General features: G+C 61.7%; 1 protein-coding gene across 1 annotated transcript in view; it reads right to left on the bottom strand.

The window, feature by feature from the left end:
* The window catches only part of LOC103675264 (beta-lactoglobulin-2), an 11,527-nt gene extending 2,563 nt beyond the window's left edge, over positions 1-8,964 (bottom strand). The window contains exons 1-5 of the mRNA XM_040631361.1: positions 8,869-8,964; positions 8,282-8,421; positions 7,575-7,648; positions 6,006-6,119; positions 5,464-5,568 (exon numbers count right to left, since the gene is read on the bottom strand). Coding sequence (XP_040487295.1) covers positions 5,464-5,568; positions 6,006-6,119; positions 7,575-7,648; positions 8,282-8,421; positions 8,869-8,964 — 529 coding nt within the window. The remainder of the gene's footprint in view (positions 1-5,463; positions 5,569-6,005; positions 6,120-7,574; positions 7,649-8,281; positions 8,422-8,868) is intronic.
* Positions 8,965-12,698: the final 3,734 nt, after the last annotated feature.

The following is a 12,698-nucleotide window of genomic DNA, read 5'->3' as shown; positions in this document are numbered from 1 at the left end:
GCGGTCATCAGCAGGGTCACCCAGACCAAGGTGCAGGGTGCTGGCCGCAGTCATCAGCAGGGTCACCCAGACCAAGGTGCAGAGTGCTGGCCGCGGTCATCTGCAGGGTCACCCAGACCGTGTGCAGGTCCCCCGGGGTGCAGTGCACACAGGGGCAGCACAGGCAGGTTCCATGTGGCTAAGTGTGACAGTAAAGGCCACGGTGACAGTCCTGCATCTGCTGGATCCCTGGTCAGCATTGAATGGAGGCTGGGGCTTCTCCTACACTCACTCTGGATTCTTTCCCGTAGAGGCCATTCATCCCTGTGCCGGGAGGGAGCCGGCCCACCAGCGAGATGGTGGTCCTGGGCCATGGGGCTCCTGTCTCGGGGTCGGGGCAGGGAAAGGAAGGGGATCTGGTGGCCACTCTGGTGCAGCCCTCCTGTGGCAGCGGCGTGCAGAGCCGTCTCCTGTGGCGCCCAAGCCCCGAAGCCCCCACGTCTCCTAGGGCAGGTGGTAGGTCTCAGCGTGGCGTCCTCCTCAGGGAGGCTCTGCACCTGGGACGTTGGGACATGGACTGCAGTTCTAGGTCTGCTAGACCCGTTTGGGGGGTTGAGGCAAAGGAGGGAGGAGTGGACCTTCTTGCCACTCGCTGGTGGAAGGCCTGGAGGACACAAGTGAGGTGGACGTCGGCGGCCTCTGCGGGGTGAGCCCAGGAATAGCGGCCCCTCCGGCCCTCCCCACGCCTGCCTGTAGTTCGGGACAGCCGGTCACGGCCAGTGCTTCCACGTTTTACGCTGAGTGGCTGGTGGCACACTGGGTTGGATGGCGTCCCCCAAAACTCATGTCCCCCCAGAACCTCGGGGTGTGACCTTATTTGGAAACAGGGCCTTTGGGGCTGTGATTACGTCGGATGAGGCCCGTGGGAGCCGGGGCTAATGTCTAATGTCCTTTTAAGAGAAAACGGACACAGAGGGGACCCAGGCAGGAGGCCGTGTGACGACAGAGCCAGAACTTGGAGGGATGGGGGCCTGGGATCGCGGCCGCTCCAGAAGATTTGGAAGCGGCCAGGACCGAGGCCTTCGGAAGGAGCTCAGCCCTGTCCACACCTTGACCGTGGGCTTCGGGCCTCAGAACTGGGGGAGAATAGGCTTCTGTTGACAGAAGCCCCCCAGCGGGCCTGGCCCAGGCGGACCCTGCTGGCATCCGCGGTGACCCAGCTGTGAGACGGGAGGCCGTGCTCCTAAGTCCCGCTGAGCAGGGTCACGCAGTGCAGAGGACGGGGCGGTCAGCCAGTGAAAGCGAATGTCGTGTTTTCGGGTAAGCTTGGGAAGTGCGGGACCCACCAGCCGTGGAGGCGTCTGTCCGGCCGGGTCTCAGAGATTCCACTGTGTCCTGGCCCGCAGTGACCACAGAGCACACTGTTCAGGACGGGCCTGTTCATTTCTTCGAACAGTGTTCCACAGAATTCTGCTGCAGAAACACGAAAGAGTAAGACGCCATGCCTGGCCTTGGGCTGTTGGCGTTGTCCAGGGTCAGGGGGAGACCGAGGCCCTGGGGGTCCCACTTTCGCAGGTCGCTGCCCCAGCGAGCGGGGCCTGGGAGGAGACTGTGCCCCGCGGGCCCTTCCCCTCCTGCTGGGAGTGGGCCAGGAGGGCAGGCCTGTCAATGCTGGAGCAGGGAGTTCCTTCCCGGGCTGAACTCCTGGGGCCGGGGAGGAGGGTGGCGTCAGTGGGCTTTTATTCCGCGGAGAGTGCTGTGTGCATGGCCGCCCTGTCTCCCCGGAACCCCCTCCCTGCAGCCGGGCATCAGCGGGACCTCACGAGTGCGAGTCTGCGTTTTGCTGGGTGTGACGGCGGTGGCCAGCACCAGGTGCCCCCATGCACAATCGTGGGTTACCTTTTTCCTGGAAAGAACACCCTTCCCTGGCAGGAGCTCCCTCCCTGCACGAGTCCTTGACAAACCTGGTGCCTCCGGGAAAGTTGGCAGTTGAATGTTTGCAGTCATTGTCACCACTCACGTTGTTATCGTAGCACATACCATATAAAGCTCCGAAATTGTCCCCAGTGTGTCACCAAACAGTGTCTTTTTTTTATTGATTTTTATTTATTCATTTGAGAGAGAGAAAGAGAGAGAGAGTGTGCATGAATAGGGGGAGGGGCAGAGGCAGAGGGAGAAGCAGCCTCCCCTCTGTGCAGTGAGCCCAACGCGGGACTCGATTCCAGGACCCCGGGATCATGACCTGAGCCAACCGAAGGGAGATGCTTCACCGACTGAGCCCCCCAGGGGCCCCCACAGAGTGTCTCTTAAAAGCCAGATCACTGCTGCTGGGGGGGACAGTATGGCAGTTCCTCAGAAAAGCAAACACGATTGCCGATGCCCCACCCCCCCCCTCTGTGCCCCGAGGCTCTGAAGGCAGATCTTGAAGTGGTACGTGTGCCCGTGCTCGCGGCAGTGCTCTTCACGACGGCCGGAGGACGGAGGCAGCCCAAGCGTCTACTGACAGGTGAATGGGTAAGCAGGACGTGGTCCGTCCACGCCGTGGAATGTTACTCGGCCTGAGAAAGGAAGGACTCCCGCCACCCGCCGCGAAGTGGACGGAGCTGGAGGACGCGGCACCGGGAGAGACGTGCCCGACACAGAAGGACACATCCGGAGGGGCTCCGCTTGTGTGAGGGACCTGGGGAGTCAGAGTCATGGGGACAGAGGGGGGGGCGCCAGCGGCCGGGGGAGGAGAGACATTGTTTAATGGGGACAGAGGTTCAGTCTGGGAAGGTGACCAGGTTCCAGGGCAGACGGCGGGGATGGCTGCGGTGTGTGGTTCATGCTGTGTGCATTTGGCCATAATTACAACAAAGTCTAATTGCCCGCACGGCCCTGCTTGAGCGCACTCCCGACCTTCCGTCCCCAGGCTCCTTCTGGAAGCACCCATCTTGGGAGGGATCTCGCTCTGTCTCCTCCAAGGGCACTGGAGCTCCCCTGGCCCCTGCCAGGTCTTCCGAAGAAAGGCCAGTGCGGCCTGCCCTGCAACCTCCATCTAGAACCTTCTTGTGCCGAATAATCCTGGGGTTAGCACCAAAGCTCGTAGCTCAGTGTTGGTGAAGATTGGTTCTGAAATGAGCCCAGTCTCAGGCCTGGTCTCCTGTGGAAGGGGAGCGCATCCGGAGGCGGCTTCCCGTTGGAAGGGCCCCTGGATCTGCCGGCCATGGGCACTGGGTGACCTGGTGTCACGGGAGGGACTCCGGTTTGATCCAGGCAGGGAACACGGAGCATCAGGAAACACCAGGCCGGGGTCACCTTCTTCTCTAGAGTGGGGGGACCCATGACAACCTGCCACTGTCCCATCCCAGGGTCCCAGACCGATCGGCCTTCCTTGTCCACCTGCCAGGGTGCTGTGACTTTCAGGGCTTGTAACTGTGGGGCCGCAGGGAGGAGCGTAGAGGTGGCTTTGCTGACTTTGAACTAATAAGGAGGGGGCAGGAGGGGCCCAGCAGGAAGTGTGGCCGTCAGCACACCTCGGGCTGGCCCTGATGTGTGGGCCGAGGCCCCAGTGGGCAGGGGGTGGCGGTGGCCGCGGCAGTGGGACGGGGTGGGGGCGGCGGCGGCGGGCCCGCAGCCGGTGGATCCCGAGCGCTCTGTGTGTGCAGACGTGGTTGTTTTCTCCTGGGGTCCCGCCAGCCACTCCCTGAGCCCAGTCCTGCCCTCTCCACATTGCAGACAAGAAGCAGACATGCGGCGGTGAAGGGGCCTGCCCTGGGGTCCCCGGCAAACAGGTGACGGCAGGGCGGCGGACAGGCCAGCCTGCAGCCCACGCTCTTGGCCACAGCACCCACACCTCACTGCCACGTGGGCCACGCGGGCCTCTAGTAGACCACCGACAAGTGCAGAACTCGGGCTCTGTGCCCGACGCCCCGTACTTCCCGCCCACCCTGTGCTCAGATCCCATCACTTGTGTCCCCGGGGCTAGAGCCGCAGGGCCTGGCTCCACGTCCGGCTCGGCCTTGGATCGGGCTGCGTGCACCTGGGGCCGCTGGCTGCTCGGCCACCCTCCCTCGGTATGGACGGAGAGCGGCTTGCCTTCCAGGGCCAACACCCGGGCAGGGCCTTGGGGGGGTGCAAATGTCGGGACATTTTCCTGTTCCCACTTCTCTCTTGAGGGGATTGGATCAGGTCTGCAGCAGCTCCCCTGCTGGGGGCCCGGAGCCCTAGCAGGACGTTGGGGGGCGGCCTTCAATGCTGCTGTCCCTGCACCTGACCGTCCACAGCACGGGCTGTGTCCCCTCCCTGCTCTGGAGCTCCAACACCCCCCACCTCCAGGGAGACGGGACGGCAGGCAGTACCAAGAAGACCCCTGAGACATTTCTTTTTCAAGCAATGGGACTAAAAACTTATGATTCCCCAGGTGTCCCGTCCTGTCAGCACATAGGGCTTCCGTGTCCTGGGACGAGGAAGATGCCACACGCGGTAACAGAAGATTGTATCCAACACTCCTTACACTGGGTGGGGACAATGAGGGGTCCTGCTGGGACCCATGCTGACGCCACTGCCCACCCCCGCCCGCACCCCACCCCCCGAGCCACGCATCCCGCACACGTGACCAAGAAAGACCCAGGCAGACTGCTGGCTGGTTGATTTCTTTATTGCTGGAGGAGGAGGGGCTCAGAGCAGGAGACCCAGGCTGGGGCCTGAGGATCCCAGGGCCTGGAGAAGCAGGTCCGGGAGGACCTGGGGCTTGGTTCCTCCTGATTCCTCTGACGGGGGAGGGAGGGAGCGGTGTCGTCTCTGGGCCCTGAAACGGACGAGGGCTCCCCTGTGATTCCCGGGGAGCCTGCTGGGCCCTCGCCAGCTCCTCCCAGCCTGGGGGTGAGGGACGGCCTCTCCGCCTCAGGCTGAGTGGTGGTCACCCCACGCCAGCCCCCCATGTTTGCCCACACCCTTGCCCACAAGAGGCCATAGGGACATCCGTGTGGGCACTTGACCAGGACACGGGGAGGACATCCCAGAAAGGCTGTTGGAGAGGGTTGGCCTGTGGCCAGCCTGGCCCCCGTGGTCACCAGGAGGGACACCAGGTTCCTGCCATTCCTGCAGAGGGACCAGGGCCCAATGGAGGGGAGCTGGGTGTCCCCTGGGATGCCCCCACCCGTGCATGTGCCCAGGACGTGGGGGCAGGGCTGGTACGTTACCCCAGGAGGCGGTCAGGCAGGAGCTCACCTAGATGCGGCACTGCTCTGTGGGGGGAGGGAGAGACGTGGGGGGGTCACAAGTGACCAGGACAGTCCAGGGCCCAGAGGGGTGTGGCAGAGGGGGTGGGGCCGGAGGACCCTGACTCAGGGGCTCTGCACCTGCCACCCCCCATCCTGGGAGGCCTGGGGAATGGGGGCCACCAGTGCAGGAAGATGCTGTCCTGATGCCTCTGGAGCCCCTGACTGGGGGCCGGAGCTGGGACGGCGTGCAGGGGAGGGGCCGCTGTGGGCCGGAGCTCACCCTTCCCCTGGGTCAGGTCCAGGATGATTCGCATTTGCATGGGAAGAGTCTTGAGGACTCCGTCGAATTTCTCCATGACCTCGTTGTCGACCTTCAGGGTCCTGGCTGGGGGGAGCGGTGGTCAGTCCCTGGGCCTTGGGGCTTTGATGACCTCGGGGAGCCGCAGCGGCCCCGCCCAGGGAGTGAGTGCAGGAAGGACACACTGGCTCCCTGAGGTCAGCTCTCAGGGTGGCCTCAGGGGCTCAGCCCACCTGCCTGCAGGGTCCCCGTCCCCTCCCTTTCCTCCCAGGGCAGCACTGGGAGGAGAGGGCTCCCTGCCCGGGTTCTACCCACTGCTCCGTGTGACCCCTCTGCTCGTAGACAAACCCCCGTCTTCTGCATCAGCCCCGCTCCGCCTGTCCCTCGACCCCGCGACCCCACACTGCTCACACCTGATCACCTTTGCTAACGTGAGCCATGGGGGCTGGGAGGCAGCCCTTCCCCCTTCCGCCCCCAGGGCCCGGCGGAGCTGGCGAGCGCCCCTGCGGGACCCCGCTACGCACCCAGGTACTGGCATATGACGCCGCTCTCAGCGGTGGGCGCGGGGGCCTCCATGCAGAAGAACAGGTAGTGGGTATAGTCTGTGTCCAGCACGGAAATCTTTCTTTCCCCTTGGTCTGGAAAAGAGGCCAGAACACAGGCCCGAAATCCGTCTGAGTGCCCCCGCAGCCCCCCTCGTGGCCTCAGGCCTCGTCCCCGACACCAAGGGCACACGCCGCACCCCCAGGCCTCGCCTTCCCCTGCCCTTCATTTCCACCGCTGCCGCCGAGAGCCCTCAGCTGCAGTGGGACACGGTTATGGACCCCCCAGTGGGGTCCTGGAGGGGCTCCGGCTGCATGAGACCAGCCCCTCCTACACGGGGCCAAGACCGGAGTACCCAATTCTCAGAATGTCTGTACTCCACGACACGCGTCTCAGATTCGCTGCCCTGCTTGGGAAAAGGCAGGGTCCCACACGTTCTGTCCGTGCCGTTCTGCCATCTGGCTCCTTGTCACACACTCAGGCACGAGGACCCAGGTGACCCCACCCCTGCCCCGTGACAGGTGCCCAGGTCCTGTGAGCAACGACAAAATGGCTCAGGACTGGCACCCGCTTGAGCTGAGGCCTCTGCATGGATAGCAAAGAGCAGAAGAAAGACACGAACGATGGGGGCGCTAGGCTGGGCCACGATGCCCCCGCTCTTCAGAGGCAGGGAGCCGGGGAGAGCGTGTGGGGACCCTAGTCTGTGGGGCCCGTGGGCCTGGCAGGGGGACGAGCAGGGTCCCGCCAGCCTCTGTCCAGCTCTTTGGAGACTCCCGCCCCCTTCTCAGTGGACCCGAGGCCCTGCAGGTGAAGTGGCTCTTAGGGAAGGGTCCGGCGGAACCGGGGCAGGGTTTGGTGGCTGTCCCTGGCAGCAGGGCCTGTCCCCACCCACCACAGCCACTGCCTCTCAGAGGAAGAGGATGCCACAAAACGTCAGAGGCTGGAGGCCCCACAGACTTGGGAGAGGACAGGTGGCCCTGGTGGCAGGGGAGGGCCGGACTCCACGGGGAGGGCCCAGAGGCCTGACCCAGAGGAGGCCGAGGGCAGGGCAGGAGGCTGCTAGGCCCAGGGGACAGTGCTGCTGGGGTACAGAAAGGTGGGAGGTGAGGCGGGTTAGGACCAGAACATTCCAGAAGCAGGTTCCAGGACACAGAGGAAATGCACTGTGTTTATCCGCAGGTCTGGTTTATGTGGACGTCTAAGGAGCCACAGGCTGCTGGTCCCTGGGCAGGGAAGTCCCCGCACGCCTGTCCTCGGACGCGTCCCTGCGCGGACCCCCATCTGCACGGCAGCACGGACGTCACAGCAAGCCAGATGCGGCTCTGCTGTCTTCCCGCACCATGCAGGGGGCGTGGGGGCCAGGAGGGGACTGAGCCCCGGACGGAGGGGGGTCCCCAGGCCTTATCACCCCCGGAGCACCCTTTGTGGCGATGGCACAGGAGAAGCAGGGATATAGAGGGGACCCAGAGCGGGAGGGGGCACTGCTCTTCCAGGGACGCCTGAGGGGGACTGACGGGGGTGGGGCACAGGCACGGGGTGGGGGTACTTACAGTCGATCGTGAACACGGCTGGGTCCTCAGTCTTCTGGGCCATGATGTTCCCCTCAACGCATGCACTGTTTTCCCTGAAAAGCCAAAGAGTGCTGGGGGTCCTCCATGAACCCCAGTGTCGGGACAGGAGCCGGCTCCATGAAGTGTCCACGGGCCCTGTGGACACCCCGCCCCATCTGGCCCTGGGCCAGCTGAAGGCAATGCCATGAGGGGTTGGCCCGAATGAGAGTGGCCTTGTGGCCCCGGCAGGTGACTCAGGCAAGGTGACAATGGGGCAGACAAAGCCAGCCAGGATACCTGCCTGGGGGCCAAGGGTGTGTACCAGCTCGAAACTGACCCTGTCTGGGAGGTGCTGGGTTACAGCACTTCCAAGGACCTCATCGTGGGTCACACTCAGAATTCCTTGAGCCCCCGGCCCCCACTCCAGGGGCAGACAGGGCTCATGGCAGGACCTGCCCAAACCCCCAGGGCCCCAGCCCCACAGCTGACCAGCCAGCTTCCACACAGGCCCCTCTGTGCACTGACCCACTGTGTGGTCGGCCTGCTGGCCCAGAGCCCAGGGCGGGGGCTCCGAGGGCACCGGGAAGCACCCACAGGGAGCCGGCTCCCATCAGGACCCTGCCCTGCCTGCCCACCTGCCTGCCCACCTGCCCATCCAGGAGCCAGGCCCTCGCTGGCTCCCAACCCCGGAGCGGAGGCACACCCACCGTTTGCTCAGAATGATCTCCAGGTTGTCCTTGGGGGTGGGTCTCAGCTCCTGGACGTATACTCTCAAAGGGGCGTTCTCGGCGTCCAGGAGGGAGATGTCGCTGGCGGCCATGGCCATGGAGTGCCACATCCCAGCCACCTGGGGAGGGGGCCTTGAGCTGCCATCGGGGGCGGCAAGGGGCCCCGGCCCCACAGGGTCTCTCCCTGCCACTCCGGCCCGCTGGCTGGTCTCCTGCACACGTTTCTCAGGCAGCACGGCAAGTGGGTCAGGACTCGGCACGTCTGAGGATCACCTACCACGTGCCGATGCCCGCGTGGGGTTTATGCACGTTTGGAACAACCACCCTCTCCAGCCCCGCGCTGTCCTGAGCGAGCTCCCACTCGGGGCGCGGCCGCGGATCGGTGCCTCCACCCCGGCAGCGAGAGGGAAACACGGACGTGGCTGGAGCCAGCATTCGGGGGGACGAAGACGTGCCCTAGTTCTATGCCTCGTTTGTCTCCCCTTAGATTTCTGCTGTCGGGCCGTCCTGCCCTCCGTGAGCCACCCCTGGCCCGGCCCCCCAGCATCCACCCCACATGCCCGTACCTTCCTTATATCCAGGGCTCTTGGGGTCTGGGGGATGACGATGCCCTGAATGCCACACATGAGGGCCAGGCCCAGGGCCAGCAGGAGGCACTTCATGGCTGCGGCTGTGGTTGTGCTGAGCTCCCGGGAGCGACGAAGGCCGGGCAGTGGGCTCGGGCCCTTATATAGGGGCCGGGGGCCTGCAAGCCAGCACCGTCCAGGTCCCCTGCCACGCGGTTCTCAGAATCCCCCATGGCTCACCCCCAGGGTCACGAGGACATTTTCTTCCAGGATAGCATGAGGTCCTCTTTCCGGGACAGTGTCACTGACTTCCTCCTGAGTCCAAACAGGAAGGTCCCCGTGTCCCCAAGGCCTGGATAGTTCCTGGCAGGCCCCAGAGGGGAGGGTCTGCGTGTGGGTCCAGGCTGGCCGCCAGGGTCAGGAACTTGGGTCTCTATCTTGGGCAACAGGTCAGCGTCAGCACTGAGGACAGCTGTGTCCCAGAGGGTAGGTGAGCCCCACGCCAGCCCCAGGGTCTGTGATGATGTCGTGCCCATGGGTGGCCATCTGTCCTGCACAAGGGGCACACTTTGTCACACTCCTGGTCTCTTCCTGTGTGCACCCAGTTCACACAGCTGTCCTGAGTGTGCACGCCCTGGGGCTGGGCATGGCCGTGTGGTCTGCTGTGCTCCATGAGGACCCCCTCCGTGCTCCTACCTGGCCATCCAGGCCCATAGGTCATCTGGGGGCGAAGGATGGGCTCTCAGATGTTTGGGCAGACAAGCGGCATGCAGAGTGTCCGGAGGACTCCGGCAGGACCCCCACAGCCCTTGCCTTCCTTCCCAAGGCCACCCTCATTGGGTTCTAGGTGCCTAGGACCCCGAGATCATGACCTGAGCTGAAGGCAGACGCTTCACTAACTGAGCCTCCCAGACGCCCCGAATTCCATGAATTTCTAAAAGTCACAAAGTCTTGACAAGAAGGTGATTTTATTTTACCCTGATGCGTTTCCCTTGCAAAGTGAAAACCCAGAAAAGCAGCGATTCCTCACGCGTTCTTTCAACACAGGAGCCTGATGGAGGAAACGGCGTCTCTGAGGGACACAGGCCGCAACAGAATCCCCACCTCTGGGGAGTGGTTGGGTGCGCTCTGACCTGCCTCACAGAGTGGACAGGATGATGCCCGCTCTGCCTGCAGGGGGAGCTTGCCTGGCCCTACTGGGTCCCCTCTGCAGCAGACCCCACATCGCCAGGGCCCCCTCTGTGTCGGACTCCATATGATGCAGGGGAGGGGCTCTGGCCAGTGTCCAGCTGGGGCTCTGAGCTGGTGTGATGGGCGCGGGGCAGCTCATGCTGCCCAGGTGTGAAACTGGCCCCTGGGTGGCTGAAGGTCGTACCTGTGGCCATCCCCAGGCTCGCACCTCTGTGGGGTGGCAGGACAAGTGGGGCCCTTCATGCCCAACACAGACAGTAGGCTCAGCCTGCCAACGGAAGGCCAGCTCCCTGGGGCTCCCCACTCACCCGGCCTCCCGTTTGTCCCCGGCTCTGGGCTGGCCTGCAGTGGGGCCCATTTCCCTCCTGCCCGCCTTTCACGATGGCCACAGGACCTCGCTGGGTGGCGGTGCTGGGCCGTCATCAACAAAGTGCCCTGTGTGTCCGTCTTGGAGTCTGTTCCAACAGCTTCCCCTCAAAGGGAGAAGGTTGTAATGATGGCGGGTAGGGAGCACACTTAGAACAACAAAGATGGAGACCCATCCCCTGATGTCCACCCACCCTCACCCTTGCTGGCTCTTTCTTCCCTGCACTGCAGGGCCCAGGGTTTGGGTGACGATGGTGCCCTGCCCACCCACCCTCACTGCCATGCAGTCTGGTTTCCGCCCAGCCTCGCCCCCTGCAGACTCAAAGATGGCTTCCAGGGGTTGTCCCCTGGTGGGCTCTCCACCAGGGCAGACTGTTGACCAGTCCTGGCTCTTTTGGGAACACCCTTCCAGATTTCGGGGTTCCTCACCACTTGGGCTGTCCCTGAATTTTCCGTCCTCCTCCAATTGACCTTTGCATTTCACCTGTAAATTGTCCACGTCCTCTGTTCTCTTCTCACTGCATAAGTATTTCTTTAGTAAACGCACCATTGGGCATGCCCCTTACTGGGCTCCCCACCTCAGCCTTGCCTCGTTCTAGGCACCAGAGAGGAAAAAGTCCCATGTGCCAATGGGATCGTGTTGCTGTGATACTGAAACACAAACAAATAAATGCAGATACCCTCCTTGCTGGGAGGTGTTCTAACCCGAATGTGCATCCGAATCACAAGAAGGTGTGTACCTGGATTCCTTCAAGACCCAAAGGCAGAACCTCCGGGTTTGGGGATCGAGAAGTTCTATTTACTGGCTGCTTCTCCCCACCTCTGATTCTGATTCAAGCTGAGTTAAAGCTTCTCCAGCAGGGCTCACAGTCTGTGGGGTTGTCGAGGGATCTTCTGCTCACTCAAGATTTTTAGATGTTGACTCACTATCCCCTGTCTAGGGCCTAAGCTCCTGCATTCCCTGGCTTACCTTTGAATTTTGCCCCAAGTCCATACCTAAAATGCTTTTCTGCAGCATGCCACCTGGCAAACCCATCCTCCCTGTTCAAGACAAGGCTCAGGGACCCTTTTTCTGAGAGGGGCTTTCCTGAAGGTCCCAAGTATTTGGGGCCCATACTGTCAGGGCCTGGTTTCCCTGTGGCACCCTCGCCACCTTGCACATATCCACATAGGCGGGTGAAGATTTACACCATACTGAATATGAGCCTTGACAGATGCCTTGTGATCCTTCTGGAACATAGACCATGGGAGGTCTGGGACAAGCTGTTATGAGAACATTTCCCACTTGCCACCACATCTTCCTAGGAGGCCACCACGAGAAAGCGTCCCCTCCTCCCGGGTTCTGATGCAGTATGAGGCTTCTGCCTCTCAGGGCACAGCTACTAAGCTCTGTCTGGAAGGGGCTTCTTAACAACAGGATTTCCCACCACTACTGTTGCATTGCCATATCCAGATCCTTCTGGATCTGGTGTCATCCTGTAAAACAAGGGACATGGGGGTTGGCACCCTTGCTTGTCTTGCTTTTGCTGTTGATATAAGTAATACAATTTCTGAATCTAAGAGAGGCTCATTGTTTCTTTACCAGCTGAAATTGTCAGGCTTGCTTGACACATATACCTGTTATATCACCAATAACACCATTTGATCCATATTTGTATAGCAGAAATAATTGTTTTTGCATTTTGAAAGTTACCTGTATTCTATGTAGTAAATCTCTGCAGCATTCATCCCAGAGTTGACTGTTCAAGGGGCTCTACTGAGGCAGTGTTGAGATAGCAAAGATCGTAAAAACAGGGCACACAGCACCATAAATAGTGTTTGGGAAAAAGAATGAAGGATGGTGGATGGTGGATGGTGGACGGTGGATGGATGGACGGTGGATGGTAGATGGTTGGATGGATGGATTGTGGATGGATGGTTGGATGGATGGATGGATGAATGGTTTCCTTAACTCATATTGGATAGGCCATTTAGTTTCTCATTCTCACAGTCCCTCCAACTTTCCAAGGTGCTTTCATGTCCTTTGTCACCTTTGACCCCTCCCACTCAGCTTCCTGTGCAGGTGTCAAGAATGAGATAGAATGGGCCAAATCCCTGACCTATATTTATTTACCCACATTTAGTAACCAAGCCTGGCCTTGAGTCCAGGGCTGTTGAGGTCAGCCAGAAGCTGGTTCTGGAACAGAACACCATGTCCAGCTCCCAGGACCCTCCTCAACCTGGTGTTGGGCCATCTTCCTGAACCCAGGGTGAGCCCAACACCTGCCAGATTC

The sequence above is a fragment of the Ursus maritimus genome, unplaced genomic scaffold (genome assembly GCF_017311325.1).
Source record: "Ursus maritimus isolate PB19 unplaced genomic scaffold, ASM1731132v1 scaffold_17, whole genome shotgun sequence".
Classification (NCBI taxonomy): domain Eukaryota; kingdom Metazoa; phylum Chordata; class Mammalia; order Carnivora; family Ursidae; genus Ursus; species Ursus maritimus.
This window is presented reverse-complemented; position numbering and strand designations above follow the sequence as displayed.